General features: G+C 35.9%; 2 protein-coding genes across 5 annotated transcripts; one reads left to right on the forward strand and one right to left on the reverse strand.

The window, feature by feature from the left end:
* Nucleotides 1-3,002: 3,002 nt before the first annotated feature.
* Nucleotides 3,003-12,871, forward strand: LOC110803542 (peroxisome biogenesis protein 12). 3 transcript variants are annotated; one of them, XM_056827252.1, is made up of 10 exons: nucleotides 3,003-5,649; nucleotides 6,070-6,175; nucleotides 7,428-7,576; nucleotides 9,665-9,914; nucleotides 10,320-10,429; nucleotides 10,538-10,612; nucleotides 11,868-11,954; nucleotides 12,052-12,138; nucleotides 12,308-12,445; nucleotides 12,671-12,871. In XM_056827252.1, exons 2-10 carry the CDS (start codon nucleotides 6,073-6,075, stop codon nucleotides 12,740-12,742), a joined length of 1,071 nt encoding a protein of 356 aa, XP_056683230.1. In that variant the 5' UTR covers nucleotides 3,003-5,649; nucleotides 6,070-6,072; the 3' UTR covers nucleotides 12,743-12,871. The 3 variants fall into 3 exon arrangements, with proteins under 3 accessions (XP_056683230.1, XP_056683229.1, XP_021864754.1); XM_056827251.1 differs by having other exon boundaries at nucleotides 3,003-3,324; XM_022009062.2 differs by having other exon boundaries at nucleotides 3,003-3,319.
* Nucleotides 12,872-13,871: 1,000 nt separating this feature from the next.
* LOC110803547 (uncharacterized) lies at nucleotides 13,872-16,307 on the reverse strand. Of its 2 annotated transcripts, none has more exons than XM_022009067.2 (5): nucleotides 15,970-16,307; nucleotides 15,734-15,852; nucleotides 14,608-15,634; nucleotides 14,410-14,490; nucleotides 13,872-14,107 (listed from the first exon to the last, which is right to left on the reverse strand). In XM_022009067.2, exons 1-5 carry the CDS (start codon nucleotides 16,063-16,065, stop codon nucleotides 14,033-14,035), a joined length of 1,398 nt encoding a protein of 465 aa, XP_021864759.1. In that variant the 5' UTR covers nucleotides 16,066-16,307; the 3' UTR covers nucleotides 13,872-14,032. The 2 variants fall into 2 exon arrangements, with proteins under 2 accessions (XP_021864759.1, XP_021864758.1); XM_022009066.2 differs by having other exon boundaries at nucleotides 15,734-15,858; nucleotides 15,970-16,306.
* Between the last annotated feature and the right edge of the window lie 896 nt (nucleotides 16,308-17,203).

Here is a 17,203-nt window from a genome sequence, read left to right on the forward strand (position 1 = left end):
AATACTCCAGAAGAGTATAAGCTATCTTTCCATAAGTTTTGTTAAATTGTCTTGCTATTACAAATGAGACACCAGTTTGTGTCGTTATATCACATCACAATATGTTCAAATTATAGTATTTTATAATTACAGTGATCACTTTGAGAAGATAACCAGTAGTTATCGAATGAAATATTTTATCTGATATTATATATGTATGATGTGATAATTTACGCCATCCGGGTTTAAGAACACCCGTCATGAGAGTTTATTGTCAAATAAAAGTTTATGTGTTGACACCCCCTCGTATGTTGTATATATATTCAAAGGCAAGACATATTGATGAGGTTGAGTTGTATTTCAATCGAATAGTTATAATGAATTGATTGAGAAAATAAATACAAGAGATATTAATAGCTTTGAAAACTTTTATAATGATAGGTGATATGAAGTTCACCATGATAGTAAGTGACCTGAAGTTCACCAGAATGATAGTAGGTGACTTGAATATCACCAAGAAGTTTACAAAAAAAAAAATGAAATATGATAGTAAGTGACTTGTATAATGGTATGATAGGTGACTTGAAGTTCACCATGATAGTAAGTGACCTGAAGTTCACCAAAAATGATAGTAAGTGACTTGTAGATCACCAAGAAGTTTACAAGTGTTTTGTGATTGATTTAAATATCGTAAATCTCTTGACTGGGGCAATCACAGGTCAGCACGAAATGAGAAAATATGAAAAATATACAACTGCACAGTGTATCTACTCCCTATGATCAATGTTAATCTCCAGAAGAGAACGAAAGTATGAAACATTTATTAAAATACACGCTGAAAAGTGTATTATTAGTTGGTGAAAGATTTTATGCCCCATAATATATTGAAAATATTTTCCCAACTTAGGGGGAGACGAGCTAGAATAAGTTGGTAAAATTGAAAGATAATATATTGATCTCCATATGAGTAAGTGTAAATGCCAACTGTATGTCCTCGAAGTATGTTTGGACATAAATATCTATGACTTGATTATGTTAAATTGTTACATGTTCAGATGCATAAATGTGTATAATGGTCATAGTGCTCGATGTTACTATAATGATCTTGCCAATATTTATTTAAATCACTGCACCTGAAGTGTAGATTATATATACGGTTCCAACGCAATGATGAGATATAGATTTATTTATATGAAAAGGGCAAGATAATGCAGTTGATGATATTATTGAAAAGAAAGAAAAACTAATATATAGTGTATGAAATACCATTGAAGTGGTATAGATATCTGATGTATAATAGATGGCCCATGAGAAAAGATGAATGGTACCTATTGAATAAGTATTCAGATATCATTGATAAATAGCATGCAAATTAAGTATATGTTGAATAATTTTGATGATACCGGTAGATGATGGAACCGAAATATAATGCATATGCGAGAAATAATGGATTGAATAAGGGATCATAAATCTATGTCTATATCGATGTAGATATCATTATAATGATCAAATGAGCTCATGGACCCGAAGTCCAAAAAGTTATGGATTTGAAATATCCACATTGTACAGTGTTTTGCATTTTGAGTCTTACATTCATATACATGTGTAGTTAATAGGTAAATTCATCATTCATTATACATTTAGTTTGTTTTTATGTTTTATCATGGTATGATGTAGATTATCCAGTTATAATTTCATATTACATGTTTCAAAACTATTATGATGTCGTATATGAATATGCATCCAAAGAATGGTAAGACGGATTTGCAACTTTATGAATATTATAAGAGGAGTTTCTTATTCCAATGGCGAATAGTGGCGAAAGAAGAATATATATAATGTTGATTTAACATGTTATGAATCATGCAAATAAGAAAAGTTCCTGAAGAACTTATACATGATGTTCTTAATATCTAACCCTTTAAGTTTTTCATATCAATATCACAACATTGATGAGATATTATCAAACTCTTAAAGTGTTTTTCCGATCAAACTGTCGTCTCAACCAGTAGTTTGAGTACTTCAGAATTATGAAATATACATATTAGTTTATTCACGGAAGAATTCTTGTACAATATGAGTTGATTCAAAATTATAAGATAAGAGTATATAATGTCCTTACATTGTGTTTTATTTTATGGTCCAGAAGAACCATAAATCACATTATACCCTAAGTTGGACAATGATATTGTTATTTATCATGTATTGTCATGAAAGTATGACTAGAGAAATTTTGATCAAGATTATTGATTACTAATACTTATAACCTCCAGAAGAAGGTTTACATATGTCCAATATGAAAGGATATATTTTGTAATATTATATGCAAGAATATATATATTTATTTCAGGCATTATTTTCAAAAGTCTGGTGATATAAATACTCACATAGTGCATACAAGTGAACGTTTGAAAATTCAACTCAAAATTTGGAGAATCAACTTCCAAGGAGCTTCATGTTGCTACATTTGGAAAGTTATCAACGGTATTAGATTCATTGAACTAGAAGATCTCAAGTGATGTATTCATCAGGGGGAGAAAATACGCGTTGCACTCTTTTTCCCTTAACCATGGTTTTGTCCCATTGGGTTTTCCTGGTAAGGTTTTTAACGAGGCAACATCCCAAGCGTATTATGATGAGTGTTGTACTATTTTCTTTCACTAGGTTTTTATCCCACAGGGTTTTCCTAGAAAGGTTTTTAATGAGGCATCATCTCATGTATATTACAGGGTCATTGTATTGTTTTAGATAATGGACATCCAAGGGGGAGTGTTATAAATATATTGTATTGTGGATGCCCATTATACCCCTGACATCTGTATCCTATATAATACATGTATATGTACATATTATATTGATGATAATAAGATGATAACCGCGTGTTTTCTCTCTTCCTCTCTCCCCCTTTCTCCCTAATTTCATAACATCAAATAATTAGTTAATTAGGAAGTACTTTTCATAATATCTTGTTCTTGAGTTAATTTCAACAAAATCCAAAAAAATAACATAACTCCCATAACACCAAATTATTCCCACCACCTAGAGGATGGCCTTTCAGACTTTTGACAGCTTTTTCTTGTGCATTTCGGTAATAATACAATCAATATAAAAATATGTAAAAAATTTAGCATATTTTCTCCAACACATCAGAGTTAGCTTCCTCTTCACCAACGAACAATCGGCAAGCTACTTAAAACCGGAAAGTCCACCAGAAAGTTTAGCGACGAAGAAGATGTTGTTCCAGGTGGGAGGGCAGGGCACTAGGCCCACATTCTTCGAGATGGCGGCGGCTCAGCAGCTTCCTTCCAGCCTTCGCGCCGCACTCACTTACTCCATTGGCGTATGGTTGTTTCTTAATTTTGCTTTATTATTGCATATTTCCGTCATCTATAATTCTATACAATTGTTAATTCATGAGTTCAGTTACTCGTTTGTTGGACTATTAATTGATGATTTTAGGTTGAAATTTTGAACCTTGGTTTCTAAGTGATGGGGTTTCATCAAATGATTCATTTTGGGAGTGGGGTGAAGATTTTCTTGATTATACTGATTGTAATTGAATTTTCAAATGAATTAATGAATTAAACTGACTGAAGTTTCGCGGTGATGAGGTATGATTACAAAGTGCTAGGGATTTCTAGTGTGTATTGATAATTGCTTAGTACTTGTATACCAATTTTGTTTCTGTGGTTTTTAGTTTTGGTCAAGTGTGTGATTTGTAGCGCTTGAATTATAGATGCAGTAGGTATTTAGTATTTAGTGGCGTCAGGAGTAGTATGTTTGTTTGCAGACATTTTTGAAATGATTTGTGGTTATCGGTGAAGTGATTGTATATTATTGACAAGATTTGTATGTAAAAACTACAAAGTACAATTACTTACGACGAAATATAGATGCCCATGACATTCGATAGGCGATGGTGGTATTATTTGATGGTTTCAAATATTTGGGAATGACGGTGGGATTTGCCCCGATACGACTATAGTTCCGACTGGACCTCGACTTTCCTTGTTCGAAAAAATGTTGGAAATATATTGTGTTTTCAAGGCTACACAAATAAGAAATATATGAACAAGAAATCGTTCATGAATAAACAACAATATGATTTAGTGCGTCGTAAAGATTTGGAACCACTGATTTGAAAACGATAATTCGACGCAACCGGATGCTCAATTGTATTCGCCGATTCGTTCCTTAAGGTTCACTCACCACTCTCACACTATAGATTTTTAGGGTGAGAGGTTGGAATCACATGTTTATGCCCATAGAAGAGGAATGAGTAGAAGAAAAGCTTAGGAAAAAAACGTAAGGATTATGTGTGCAATATCAATTATCCTCTTTTCATCTCTACCGATGAATAAATATGGAATAGGAGGAGAATATGAAGAGGATGTAGCTCAAAACCAATCATCAATTACAATATAATGAAACAAGCTTAAAAGCTATCATTAAAACAAGAATTGAAAAGTTGTAACCTTATAATCAAGAAGGAGAATAAAACTCAATGATACTCATTAAAATTAGGAGTTAAAACCATTAATCGACAAAGAGTTGTTATAAGAACTTGGAGACAAAGAGTTACAAAGCTCTTACACAAGAGGCGATTTCAAGAGACAAGAATGAGACCTTAAGTTTAAAGTGGGAAGCCTACTCCACGACCACCCTGCTGCCTTTCCTACTTGCCACAACCAACGTGTGGAAAAGCAAAACGAAAGGCTTTACTCCAACAGAAAAAAGTCCCACGATGCATTGACGGAACTTGTTGGCTCCATAAATTCGGGGGATGACGGTGGTGGAATTGGCCCGTGATACAACTAAAGTCCCAACTTGACCTCGAGTTATTGTTGTTCAATTGTCGGAATTTTTCGGCTACATAAAGTTGGGGGATGACGGTGGTGGAATTGGCCACCGATATGGCCATAGTCCAGACTTGACCTTGAGTTGTTGTCAAAAAATCCAACGATGCATTAACGGAATTTCCCGTGTTTGGAAACAAGAAATTCATTTCAAATAATAGAATTCAATTTGTGGAATTGAAATTTCGGAATTTAAATCCTAATTTTGTGTTCGAAAAACATGAGAATTTCGAATCCAGAATTTCAAATTTCAATAAGTTGGTTGGAAACAAAGGAACTTCAATATCTAGACTTTAATTGCATAAAAATGCTTGCATGTAAACTAATTATGTCATTAATAAAATCGAATAATCCCAAAATCAAGAACAGTGGCCTAATATGGTACGAGCATATTAGGCCACTGTACTTCCTCACCTTGTTTCTCCTTCTGACTATCATCATGGGGGAACTGCTCCCTACCTGTTCTTCTTTAAATACATTTTGTCTAACCGAATACTTATGTGTCAGATAATGATGGTGGTGGAAGTATAAGTGTTATTCCTTCCTTGACATGCATTGGATGATTTATGGAAGGTTATCCGAGGATATTCCATTGGCACCTTAATAATACATCTTTTTATCATTGCAATTCTTGACATACATTAGGTGTACTCTTTTGTTTTTGGTGTTATCACCCGGTTCACCCTTAGGGCTAATCCGGATTTTGGGCGAGTTTTGGGTGGATAGGTTCCAGTCCCCTCCCAATTGTTGTTGCGGGGGATCGAACACGGGTCCCTCCTACCAAGTTCAGTCCCAATCACCATTGAATCAAGAGGTAATTGGTACATTGGGTGTACTTTGATAGTCTTGAAAACTATCAGTGATACACTGATAAGTGTCGTTAAATTGGTGTCGCTCCTCTGTCAAAAAATTAAATGAGTTGGTGCTGCTGTAAGGGTCAGTCTTGATGTTACATGGTCAGTCTTGATGTTACATGATGCTTTTCTTGTCCCTATGGGGAAATACCATGGTCAATTTATTCTACTACATGGAAGTATGATTTCTTCTGCAACTTCCACCTTTTATGCATGTTCCAATTTGTGCAACAAGGCTTTTGGGGCTCTCACTGATGGGCCAAATGGTTAATAGAGTAAACTGTGTTGTCATAGCACTGTGCGCATAGTTAGTTACTCATTTGGTATGTTGATCAGCTTTGTACATGAATGCAAGTGTAAGAATGTTTATAATCTTGCAGGTAATGGCTTTAAGGAGGCCAATTCTACATAAAGTGTTAGACTATGAAGATGAATTCTTTGCCTTGTTGATGCTAGTTTTGGAGACCCATAGCATGAGAACTACGGGTAATCTTTCTGCGTTTTTGACATTTGTGCGTTCAGCTTACTTTCCAATGTGCTTTCACATGTATGAAGGAAATAGAAAATGGCATTGGAGTTTGTTGGAGGAGGACGGAGGGGGGTTGTGAGGTCCTGGATAGAGAACCTCTAGTGTGTGACCAAATATTTGAATGGATATCTTTTAGATGCATTGTCTTTAAATTTTGGAATAGAATTGTTTGGAAAGGTACCTAGTGCCATCATGTGGGTGTCTTTTGTTTTTTTCTAGTGTGGGCTGCCACTGTGATAGAGGGAACTGGAGTCTTGGTTTTGGATGAGGCCATTCAGGTACTCTTCGGCCATTTTCATGACTTTGAATAATTTAAACCTTGTGAGCAGAGTGCAGATTATCTTACTCAGATTTACGTGGAATTCAGGGCTTCACTTCAGGCACTGTTGTCATAGTCCCTACTTTTGGATGTATAAGGAAGGCTTTAAACTTGTAAGCACCTGAATACTGAAATGCAAAAAACTAGATGAAAACTTAAATAAAGATTTTCCATTGCATGAACAACGATAACCATCCAATGTGGATTCTTGTATTGACCCGGTTTAGATGTTTTCAGCCTGTCCATGAACCAGTTGAAACCAGTCTAGGGCTGTACCAGAGGGACACTATTAGGATACAGTGTCTGCGCCTTTGTTTTGAATGTAGATACATTGTGTGAGAGTATAGTCCTGTATGGATTGTTTTGTTTTCTTTTTTCTTTTTTGCCATTCTTCCCATTAACATATGTCATATCTAATACGGAGTACTTTGCAGCAGTGTTGTTTGACACTAGAATGTGTTGCTTTACACTGCACACGTTGCTTGCGAAGCCTGTCCACTTGAGGTGATTAATTGAACTGGTTGCAGATTATTTTTTTATTTTATTTTATACGATGTGGAAAGTATTTGTCAATGTATAGGAAGAGTCACAAACGTAAGAACTTTAAAGGCTAGGCTGTTATATTTAAGTAGGCCAGTACTCCAGGAGTCCAGGCTCTATGTAGGTGGGGCTCATTCCAGGTTGTGGGATTGATAAGGTTAGTGTGTCAGAAGAGTGACCATAGTGTTCTTGGTCGTAAGATTAAGCCTTTTGCTCAGGTGACTTTTGTTGACATTCATTTTCCTCTTAACATCGTCCTCATTATGGAGGATCCTGTTGGGGTCTTCGTTTATAAACTTTTCATTTCTTAGGTTTTCCTAAAATATTTCTTTTGCTTGGTTTATTTTCAGATGCTTCTTTCTCAGAGTCTTTATATGGCTTGCGAAGGAGAACAGTAAACTTTAAATTGAAAAAAGATGCTCTGCATTTCAACTCCACCGATGGGATTCAGAATTCTGGGATAGAAAAGCACCAAAGAGTCCTTTCAGTTGTCTTTCTGGTACGCTTTCATCTAGATCCTATAGATTTTTCAGAACTCATCTAATTCTCTGGCCTGGAGATCCAGACTGTTTGGAATCTCATCGTTGTTACATCAACTTGTATCGGTACTTGTGTGACTATTTAAAGATTGGGTGGTTGCAAGCACTCATTAACAGTGTAATTAAATTCTCATGCAATGCAATCCTCTCTAAATTGCTGCTCTTCTGTGTAGAGATGTGCATCATAAGACAACTTCATTTAATTCTATGGGGTAGGAGTACCCACTAAGTTGTACTAGTGTTTATGTACGCGATGCGTGCGTGACATGCTATATGGATAATTGTAGTTTTGTAGAAGTATAAAAAATGATCGTATGTAGTTTTAAAGTATCTATACCATATTATTCATAGTTCATATGGAGGATAATGATTAGCATTAATAAAATTAAATACTTGAAATATTTGGTTTGTTTCAATGCTGTAATTTGATTTGATTTATAAGTAATATAATTTGTAATAACTAGGGGTAATACAAGTAATTATAAGGGGACACCAAAAGGTCAAAGAACTCAGGAGTTCCCTTATAGAATAGAGATTTGGAACACATGTAGTGACCAAGTAATACCAAGTTTAGTTGGTGTAGTTGGTAGGAGTTTCACCATGTGACCTTGAAACCAACTGCGGTTCTTAAAGGTGTAGCTGGACTGACATGTGTAGCTGGACTGGGTTACCAGCGAGAGGTCCCGGCAATGAGATGCTGACATGTGTAGCTGGACTGGATACGTGCTAGAAGTCCCGGCAATGAGATGAGACTTATGAGAGGTCTGTAATCTAATATAAATATTTAAAGGGGAGTTTTCTCGAGAGCATTGAGTGTCCACATATGATTTCCATGTCATAATTTATGTATATATGTTTTTCAAACTAATTAAAAGAAGATAACGAAAAAGATATTGATATGTACCAAAAAAAAAAAAAACTTTTGCAATACTATTTTAAGATGGTTTTCTACTAGAAATGAACTTTCATGCTCGATATAGTGGTAGCCTATTTTGCTCACAATTGTCTGTTAAACAAACCAATAAGAAAAAAGGGAAAACTTTCGTCTCAGTGGTTTAAGGATAGGAATGGAAGGCAATGGTTGCATGCATCAAAGACATACCACAAAATAGAAGAGTTTAAGGATCAAGAAGCAACAATTGTGGCTGCAAATTAGATTACTAAGTATGATTTTCAAGAAGCTATTGTATTCATCGTTCAACCAACATCAACGCCAGTTCACATTACCCTTTAGACCTGTATATAATTTTAAAAGGGTAGAATTCTTCTTTTAGAGTAGTCAATGTAGTAGAGGTGTACTATCTCCATTTCTAATTTTCATTATTAATATTCATCAAACATTATCATGTGTGATCTTGTTCGATTCGTATCGATAATAAGGGATAGGTTCTTTGTTGTACAAAAAAGAAGTTTGTGTGTCCCGGGATGGGTTACTTATTTTCTACCCTCATGTTTATGTGTAAAAGAAAGCAGCTTACATAAATTAATGCACGGGTTTAAATCAAGTCAATTTCACGAGAGGGGTTCTTATTAAAAAAATTAGTGAGAGGGGTAATTTTAGGAGTAGCATTACTTTTCAGCAGTTAGTAGTTTGGGACATAAGATAGGTAGTTTGCTAGAAGAAAAGCTCTATATGTAGAGCATATTAGAGGGAGAGAGAATTATGTTGAATGTCAGAGAGTTAATAAGGAGAGAATCAAGCCTCTCGAAAGCTTGCATATCATTTACATTTTCTGTATTTTCAAGTATATTAGGTAATCTTCTCTTTTTCTAATTTCTGCCATTAATGGTCCCTAAGCTATGTTATATTTGTCATAGTGCTTTCTAAAAGCATGAATGAAGAGTTTTCTTATAGCTTATTGTATAAACAAAAAAGTAAAGGAGATAAAATGGGTTGAAATTTGATATTTCTGTACTGAGACAACTAACTGATCCATTGAAAAGAGGGTCTTCCTTTCATGTTAGTTCCTCAGATACTTGATATTGTTTGGATAGAAAAAACTGTGTCCGAAAATATAACTGTATTTCCACAATTTTCATCTTTGTAGGTTGTGTTACCATATTTTAAGTCAAAATTGCATTCAATTTATAGCAGAGAAAGAGAAAGTGTAGTGCGAGCAAGCTTATGGGGACCAGGTGATGAAAGATCTGATGATACTGACTATCTGGATATGGCAGAGAGTCCAGTTGAACAGACTAGAGCTTCTGGTCACGAAATTTCGTCAAGAGCACGCATCTTGCAAGGAGCTAAGAAAGTTATTGCTGCTTGTTACCCCTGGATACATACTAGCCATGAAGGTACTCCATATTCGTAAGATCCAAGTTGCTTATCACCTGTTGATGAGTGCATGCGATTATGTTACAGAATAAAAAAAAAGTCACTCTGATTCAGTTTTGCTTCTCTTGTAAAGGGCTTTTGCGCAAACATAAAACAGCGTAGGTCGTGAACTTGCATGGACTTTCCTTTCACTTATTGATGTTTATATATTGACTAGTCATCTGCATTTTGTCTGAGATGGCAATTTATATAGATGAAGTTAGGTTGGGTGAATGTTATGTTACCCCTTTTTTTTTAATTATAGTATATTTTTCCATATTTGAGTAATAACGTTTTGTGTAACTGATTGACTTGTGAAGAATCTCTAGTACCGTGGTATCTTTACTGATTAATCAGCCATCTAATGAATGATATTCACCATGCAGGATTAGCATTTGCTTATCAAACATTGTATCTGTTGGATGCCACTGGGTTTTATTCTCTTGGATTGCATGCTTTAGGGATCCATGTCTGTCGGGCTACTGTACAGGAACAGGTATATAATTCGCTAATAAGACTTATTCTGGAACAGCCTACGTGTAATTGTGTAGCAGAATTATCAGTATCTTCTTATGCTGAGCTTAAAAATTTCATGTCAAGGTAGATGGATGCTTCTTCGAGAATATCAAGGATGAGGAGTCGTGAACGTGAGAGACTTCGTGGTCCTCCTTGGTTAAAGGTAATGATCTATCTATTACATAGAAATGAGTAGGGGTTTAGCCGAGCCGAGCCGAGTACTGCCTGTTCCTGTTCCTGTTCCTGTTCATGTTCATGTTCATGTTCGTTTAACTTAGGGAAGCTCGGCCGAGCATAAAATTTGTTCAAGCTCAATTCGTTAAGGAAATTTTGTGTTCATGAACAAGTCTTGTTCTTATCGAGCCGAGTTCATCGTTGAGTCTTTTTCATAAACGAGTTTTGGGGTTTACCATTTGGAAATCTCAAGATTAAAATATGTTATTTTTATTATACACTTTACTTTTTTGGGAGGTTAAAATATGGGACTTTTATCTAAAAATCGAAATTGCATTATATGTTAAATTGGTGATAATATAATGAATAGTTTTTTTTCCAAAATAGAAGTTTTGTTTATGAACATAAATAAACGAGTAGTTCAAGAACTTAAATGAAAAAGTATGTCTATATTCATGTTCAAGCTCATTTATTTAACGAGGTTCATATTGTGTTACAAGCTCGTCTCAGGTTGGGGAAGTGAAATTACCATAATTCATTAAAGACAATAGCAAAAAGCTGCTCCTTTCCTAGTCACCCAAAAGAGGGAAAAAGTTGTCTATGGGAAGCATACCCGTACGTTCTCCCTTTGACAACATTGAATTGCATGCATAGAAAAAAAAAAAAAATCTTACGATGATTGTCCACCTGATATTCCGTTTGTTAGAAATCCTATTATTATGCTCACCTACAGCAGCTGAAGTAAAGGCTATTATGAAAATTGAGTTATTCATTCATCAGAAATATTTCACTTTCTGGTTTTTGCAAACCAATCAGTAATTCTTTTGACACGTAGTTCAGTACTGGAATACTCATTTATAGATCTTAGCAGAGACAGCACACTTGAATGAATATACAACCATACAAATTATCTTCAAGATAATCTGTCTACTAAAGTGGCCGAACAGTAGTAGGACTAGCAGATGCAATCCTATGAAGTTATCAGTTAGTAATACGCAGCTAAAAATGTTGAGTATCCAACACATGTTGTCAAGGTGTATTGAGGACTCTTGAGCAACATAGCTTATGGCCTGTATTGTGATATTTTTATGTTTCCATAGTTTGTTTTGGTGGGTTTCTTATTTCTTTGTTATATGGAAATGTTATGTGAAACATTTCTTGCAGTTGGTGATATGCCGCTGTATACAAAGTATGCATTAGTGATTAGACTAAGGGCTTGTTACTTGGCATGTGTGGTATTTCAGAAATTGCAAGGAGCGTTGCTCAGCTGTATGTATGCAGCACTTGATTATTCACAGACAGGCTTAATTGCGGCAGTGTTTGTATTCAAGGTAAATGTATTTCTGTAAGGTGTTACGACCGATATCTGTCAGTTTTTATACTCTTAACCCAGTAATAGTGTATTTTTCTCAATGATCATCATTATAGATGATGGAATGGTGGTACCAGTCGGCAGAGGAAAGGATGTCAGCGCCAACTATTTATCCCCCACCACCACCGCCCCCAGCCCCTAAAGTGAGCAGTTTTTTTTTTTAAACTACTTGAGCATCTTATTCGACCCCCCGCAAAAAAAAAGAAAAGAAAAGAAAAAAAAGTAGCCGGTGCTTGTCTTGTGATATTTTTAGTGTTTCCTTCTTACTCTTCTGTGAATCTGAAGTAGCTTACCCACTACTACTTTGTACAGGTGGCTAAGGAAGGTATTAAACTGCCATCAGACAGAACAGTATGTCCTTTGTGTTCGGAGAAACGTGCAAATCCGTCAGTTGTTACAGTATCAGGACTTGTTTACTGTTATGGTTGCATATTCAAGTATGTTTCTCAGGTGAGGCTGTGAACCTTTACATTGTGTTTCAGACATCAGAATTCTGCTTCAAAACACCCACTTATTACTGTCTTTTCTCTACTGTTTTACATAGAGCACTTTCTTCTGTTCTGATACGACATGCTTTATATATTTTAAAATTTGAATTTCAACAGCTTCTTTAGTTTGCTTGGAATTTTATGATTGTGAAATCCATAATTTACCATTTCGCTGGTACTTTTGCAGTATAAGAGGTGCCCAGTCACACTCATTCCCGCAGAAGTTGAGGACATTAGACGGCTCTTCCATGACATGTAGAGTATGGTATATGTTATGCCAAAATGCTTTTCTTTGGGCTTATTTTCTTTTGTTCTCTGACCTGAAAAACGCTACAACATCTATATACAAAATTACCAATTCTACATAATTTATGAATTTCGTTGCAAATCTGTGTCCCTTTGAAATCTTAGCTAAGCATATATGATTGAGCATAAATGTGAAATAGTTTTCCCTAATAGCATATTTGACTGCTGCCTAGACACTTTGTAGAGGAAGAATCAATTGAATTGGGGAGCTAAGTTGTTGATATATTTATTTGATCGCTCACACAACGATGATATATCCGTAGCTCCATAGCCCTGAAAAAGCTTGACCAGAATAACAGGAAGCATTGTAGAAGTCCCGTCTCGTCCAATGGAAGCCATGAAAGCAGGCCGGGGCTTTTCGTATGAAGAGCATAGCTTCCATTTTCCCTAAAAGTATGCGCCAAGTAAAATTACTTTATAATTTTTGGTTGAGTGAAGAAATCCAAAGTCCCTCACGAGTCTGTCTTTCGTTGCCAATGCTGAATTGATCTATCATACAATGTTAAACTCGAAGGTGAAGTATTTAGTGAATACTAAACTTTGCTTGCTTCCTAACTGCAATTTTAATTAGAAAACCCATCAATATATACAAAAGGAGACTGACTGATATTTGGTATGATATTGGAGTTTGTTGTTTGTGTCATTTTACACTCTTTGGTACTAAAAGAAGTCACGACTTGAAGTGATTCTAAAATTTTTCCAAATTTATGTTACAAAAGCCGGCCACAAATGGGTTCTCTTCCGTAATACAAAGGCCATCAATTGTTGCCATCTAGATATTCAATTCAATTATCTAGTCAGGGAGGAGAACAATAGCAGCAGCAACAAAGTATTGGAGGCCTTGGTTTCTATTCTTGAAATTGCACTTTCTTGCTCCACTGAGCTCCCACAAGAAATTGTAGTTGATCGAGCAAGCAAACAAGATGATTGTAGTAGACATGTAGAACAAGAGGATTGTCTCTTTTTTTCCGATTATAAATGCCAACTTTTAAAAAACTTATACACCAATCATAAAAATCTTTAAGTTCAATCATGGGTTCGCAAGCTCAGGGCTCGATACATGATTCTTGTCTTCCTGGAAATTTGATTACAGACATAAAACTACCGAGTGTAGACCAGTTTATAACAACTTAAATTTTGTACAGGTTAGTTTCACTAAACGTAATTACAACTGATTTCAAGTAGAACAATGACTGTAGTGCACAGTTCAATGCTTGAATACTCCAACTAAACAAACCATAATTCATATGGGAAGAATCCTGTTGTTTGATTTTCTACCGTGCATCACTCGTCCACCCGTGTGCACCTCAAACACATTCTGCACCATGTATAAAATAAACGCTTTGCACGTTCATTAAACTCGCGAATTACTTGGTCATACTTAGATTTTGTACTGATTTGCACTAATCAATCAATACAAAGAACAATAGAACACAACATCTTAGACTTGAATGGATAATCAATATAAAATTTAATGCAACTTTAACAATCCAATCAAAATAGTTACAAGGTTGGTTACACACTGTATTACACACACACACACACACACACACATTGTCACATCCACAGACCAAAGAATGAATGAAATGAAGATTTATTCAAGTGTCACACAGCTAAAACCTGTTGAGAATTGCCTTCTTTTTCGAGTGCTTTCTCTAATCTTGTTTCAAATGGTGTTGCATCCCAAATCACTTCAGCACTCTGCACATAAATTTTCAATTCACAGCAACACCCATAATCAAAGAAATTAATCCTCTAAAAAAATGATTGTGATAAAAAGACAGTTAGGTTTAGGTTAGGTTAGGTTGTCAGACAAACCTCTCTGAATCTGCTTTTGGTACTTGTTGTGCTTGATCCAGAATCAGTAGTCTGTGCAGTGTGACTCCAGTAACTCCCAACAGTGCCAATGATGGGCATCTCTTCAGGACTCTTACTAGGTGATTTTCGTGGCGAGGTAGTAGCCGAATGCTGCCGCAGTTCCTCCAAAGTTAAGGCCCCTAAAATGGGTCTATCCTCAAATTTGTTGGGTGAAACTGTTTTCCTATCAGATGGTGAGTTCCCCACTGAAACTGAGCTGTTTCTGCTGTTATTCTTGGGTGTTCCTTCTGAACACATTAGCCAGCTAGAAAGACTTGTATCAACTCCAACTTCTAGCTCTGAAACTACCGCCTTTTTAACAGGAAAGCTAAAATCTTGACCTGAAATTATGTTCTCCTTTGCTTGAGATTGATCTTTTGATGCAAGCTTTGATCTTGCCTTGATAAACTTCCACTGACTAAGATTCTCAACTGGGTTCAACACTGATTCAACGTAATTAACAGCATTGTGATCAAATTTGCCTGTATTGGACTCATTTGGAGATGAATTCTTGATGGGCATTGGGCTATTCACCTCTTTATCCCCTGTTTCTGATCCAATACCCTGCTTCCTAGAGTCTAACGACAGAGAAAACAGGGATTCTGATGACTGTTCATGTTTATCATTCTTAACTTCACTTTCCACTTCTTCATCTTCATCATCAGTATAATAATCATCATCATCATTTTCACTTTCATCAGATGATACTAAATCATCAAATTCATCATCACTATCCCTACAGTTTTGATACCGGTGATCAGTAGGGAAAGAAAATAAGCTTGATGAGCTTGAATCCGAATTACATTGGATACCAAAACCACCCTTTCCTTTTTTAATTTGCACTTCCTCTTCCTCTTCCTCTTCCTCATCCTCGTCGAAATCATCATTCACTTCCTCCTCGGTTCGAAAATCTTCATAGATTCTCACATTTAAATCAAATGTTACTTTCTTCCTCTCACTCGAATTTGCCTTTTCGAGTTTCTCTTCTCTAAAACAACACAAAAACAAAAACACGGTATCAAGAACCAGCAAATTAATCATCAAATAAACTAAAATCTTGGCAAAATACTACTCGTAAAAGGCTTACTTTGAATCAGGTGTAAGCTCAATTTGATTTTCACCCTTTTGTTCTGCTTCTTTTTCTTTTACTTCTCCTTGTTCTTCAGTCAATTGGGGTACTTGGAAACCTTCAACAGATTCATATGTCTGTAGCTGATTAAAAAACACAAAATTACAAAGTTGAATCAAAACAAACGGACAAAAAATCAACAAAAAACCCTGAATGCCAATACAAGTGTAAATGAAATAATCAAACATACATACATGATGAAGAAGGGAAGAAGGGCTGGTTTTAACAGGTCGTCTTCGACGTCGGCGAGAGCGCTTGCAAGTGCCAAAACAGGTGGTAAAACAGCCCATTTTTTATCAGAATTGATCAAAATGATTACTCCTAGTTGATCAATATCGGATGAGAAAAATGGTGAAGATTTAGAAGAGAAGTTTAATGTGATTTGGAGAGAGAAAGAGGCTATGAATCTGAGATTACGATCAGATTAAGAGAGAATTAGAGGAAGAATTACATTGTCTTTTTAGGAGGAGTAAAGTATGATTCTTCTGGGTTCAGGATTTTGAGGAAGGTTTTGGAGTTGTGGAGTTTGCTGGATTAATTTGTCTTTTTCTTGAGTTTAGAAATATTACCGTTACAAAAGTGTAGACTGTACAGGACTAGCTATTGAGCCGTTGGTGGTATGTATTTCATCTATATTCCCTTTGTTTGTTTGTTCCAGCTTAGCCCAGCCCATTAAGATTGACAATGAAGCCCGATCCAGCCCGACCTAGGCACCTAACCCGGCCCAATGAACCTGTCTAGTTGGAGTAGAGATGACCACAATTCGGACTCCTCTTTTCTTTTCTTTTCTTTTTTTTTTTTTTTGGAACTAATTATCCGGACTTTTCTAAGTTAACCACGATCCATCATCCTGTTTATCTCAGTAAATTGAGTCTGATCTAGTTATAGCCCAACACAATCAAGCTTCCACAGTGGATAGGTCGTGGTTCAAATTTTGCTCTACGGTTATGTTGTACCCATTTCCCAACCAAGACAAACCCTTCATGAACTCAGCACAACCCGATACATGACTCGATTAACCCACGACTCAGCCCAAAGCTAGGTCAGTCATTTTGAACCTACACCACCTTGCCCAAACTTTGTATGAAGCAACCACATATCCTAAACCCTCTAAAAGCAAGAAGTTCCTCTTTGGATAAGTGGATTGACTGTCTCGCCCTTCAAATTCTTCTTTGATAAAAAATTAGAAGTTTCTTAAGAAAAGTGTATTGAACTATTAACCCTTACACACTACAACAACAACTTACACCTCTACTTTTGACACCTCCCTTGCCACTGTTGTTTAGGCACCTACTTTTGTCTATCCTTTTTTTTTTTGTCTCCCATGAGTATGCATGAGTAGGGATGGCAACGAGTTGGACTTTGACATATCTGAATCTGACCCAATTACTAATGGGACCTAAAATCCAACTCCGACTTCGACCCCGA

This window comes from Spinacia oleracea, chromosome 4, assembly GCF_020520425.1.
Source record: "Spinacia oleracea cultivar Varoflay chromosome 4, BTI_SOV_V1, whole genome shotgun sequence".
In the NCBI taxonomy this organism is placed as follows: Eukaryota; Viridiplantae; Streptophyta; class Magnoliopsida; order Caryophyllales; family Amaranthaceae; genus Spinacia; species Spinacia oleracea.

Coding starts and splice junctions, on each gene's coding strand:
- LOC110803542 (XM_022009062.2), top strand. CDS start 3,212: ATGTTGTTCCAGGTGGGAGGGCAGGGCACTAGGCCCACATTCTTCGAG. Junction 3,320..6,069: donor CACTCACTTACTCCATTGGC/GTATGGTTGTTT, acceptor ATAATCTTGCAG/GTAATGGCTTTAAGGAGGCC. Junction 10,430..10,537: donor GGGCTACTGTACAGGAACAG/GTATATAATTCG, acceptor ATGTCAAGGTAG/ATGGATGCTTCTTCGAGAAT.
- LOC110803547 (XM_022009066.2), bottom strand. CDS start 16,065: ATGGGCTGTTTTACCACCTGTTTTGGCACTTGCAAGCGCTCTCGCCGA. Junction 15,859..15,969: donor CTTCTTCCCTTCTTCATCAT/GTATGTATGTTT, acceptor TTTTTTAATCAG/CTACAGACATATGAATCTGT. Junction 14,108..14,409: donor AAGAAGGCAATTCTCAACAG/GTTTTAGCTGTG, acceptor TACATGGTGCAG/AATGTGTTTGAGGTGCACAC.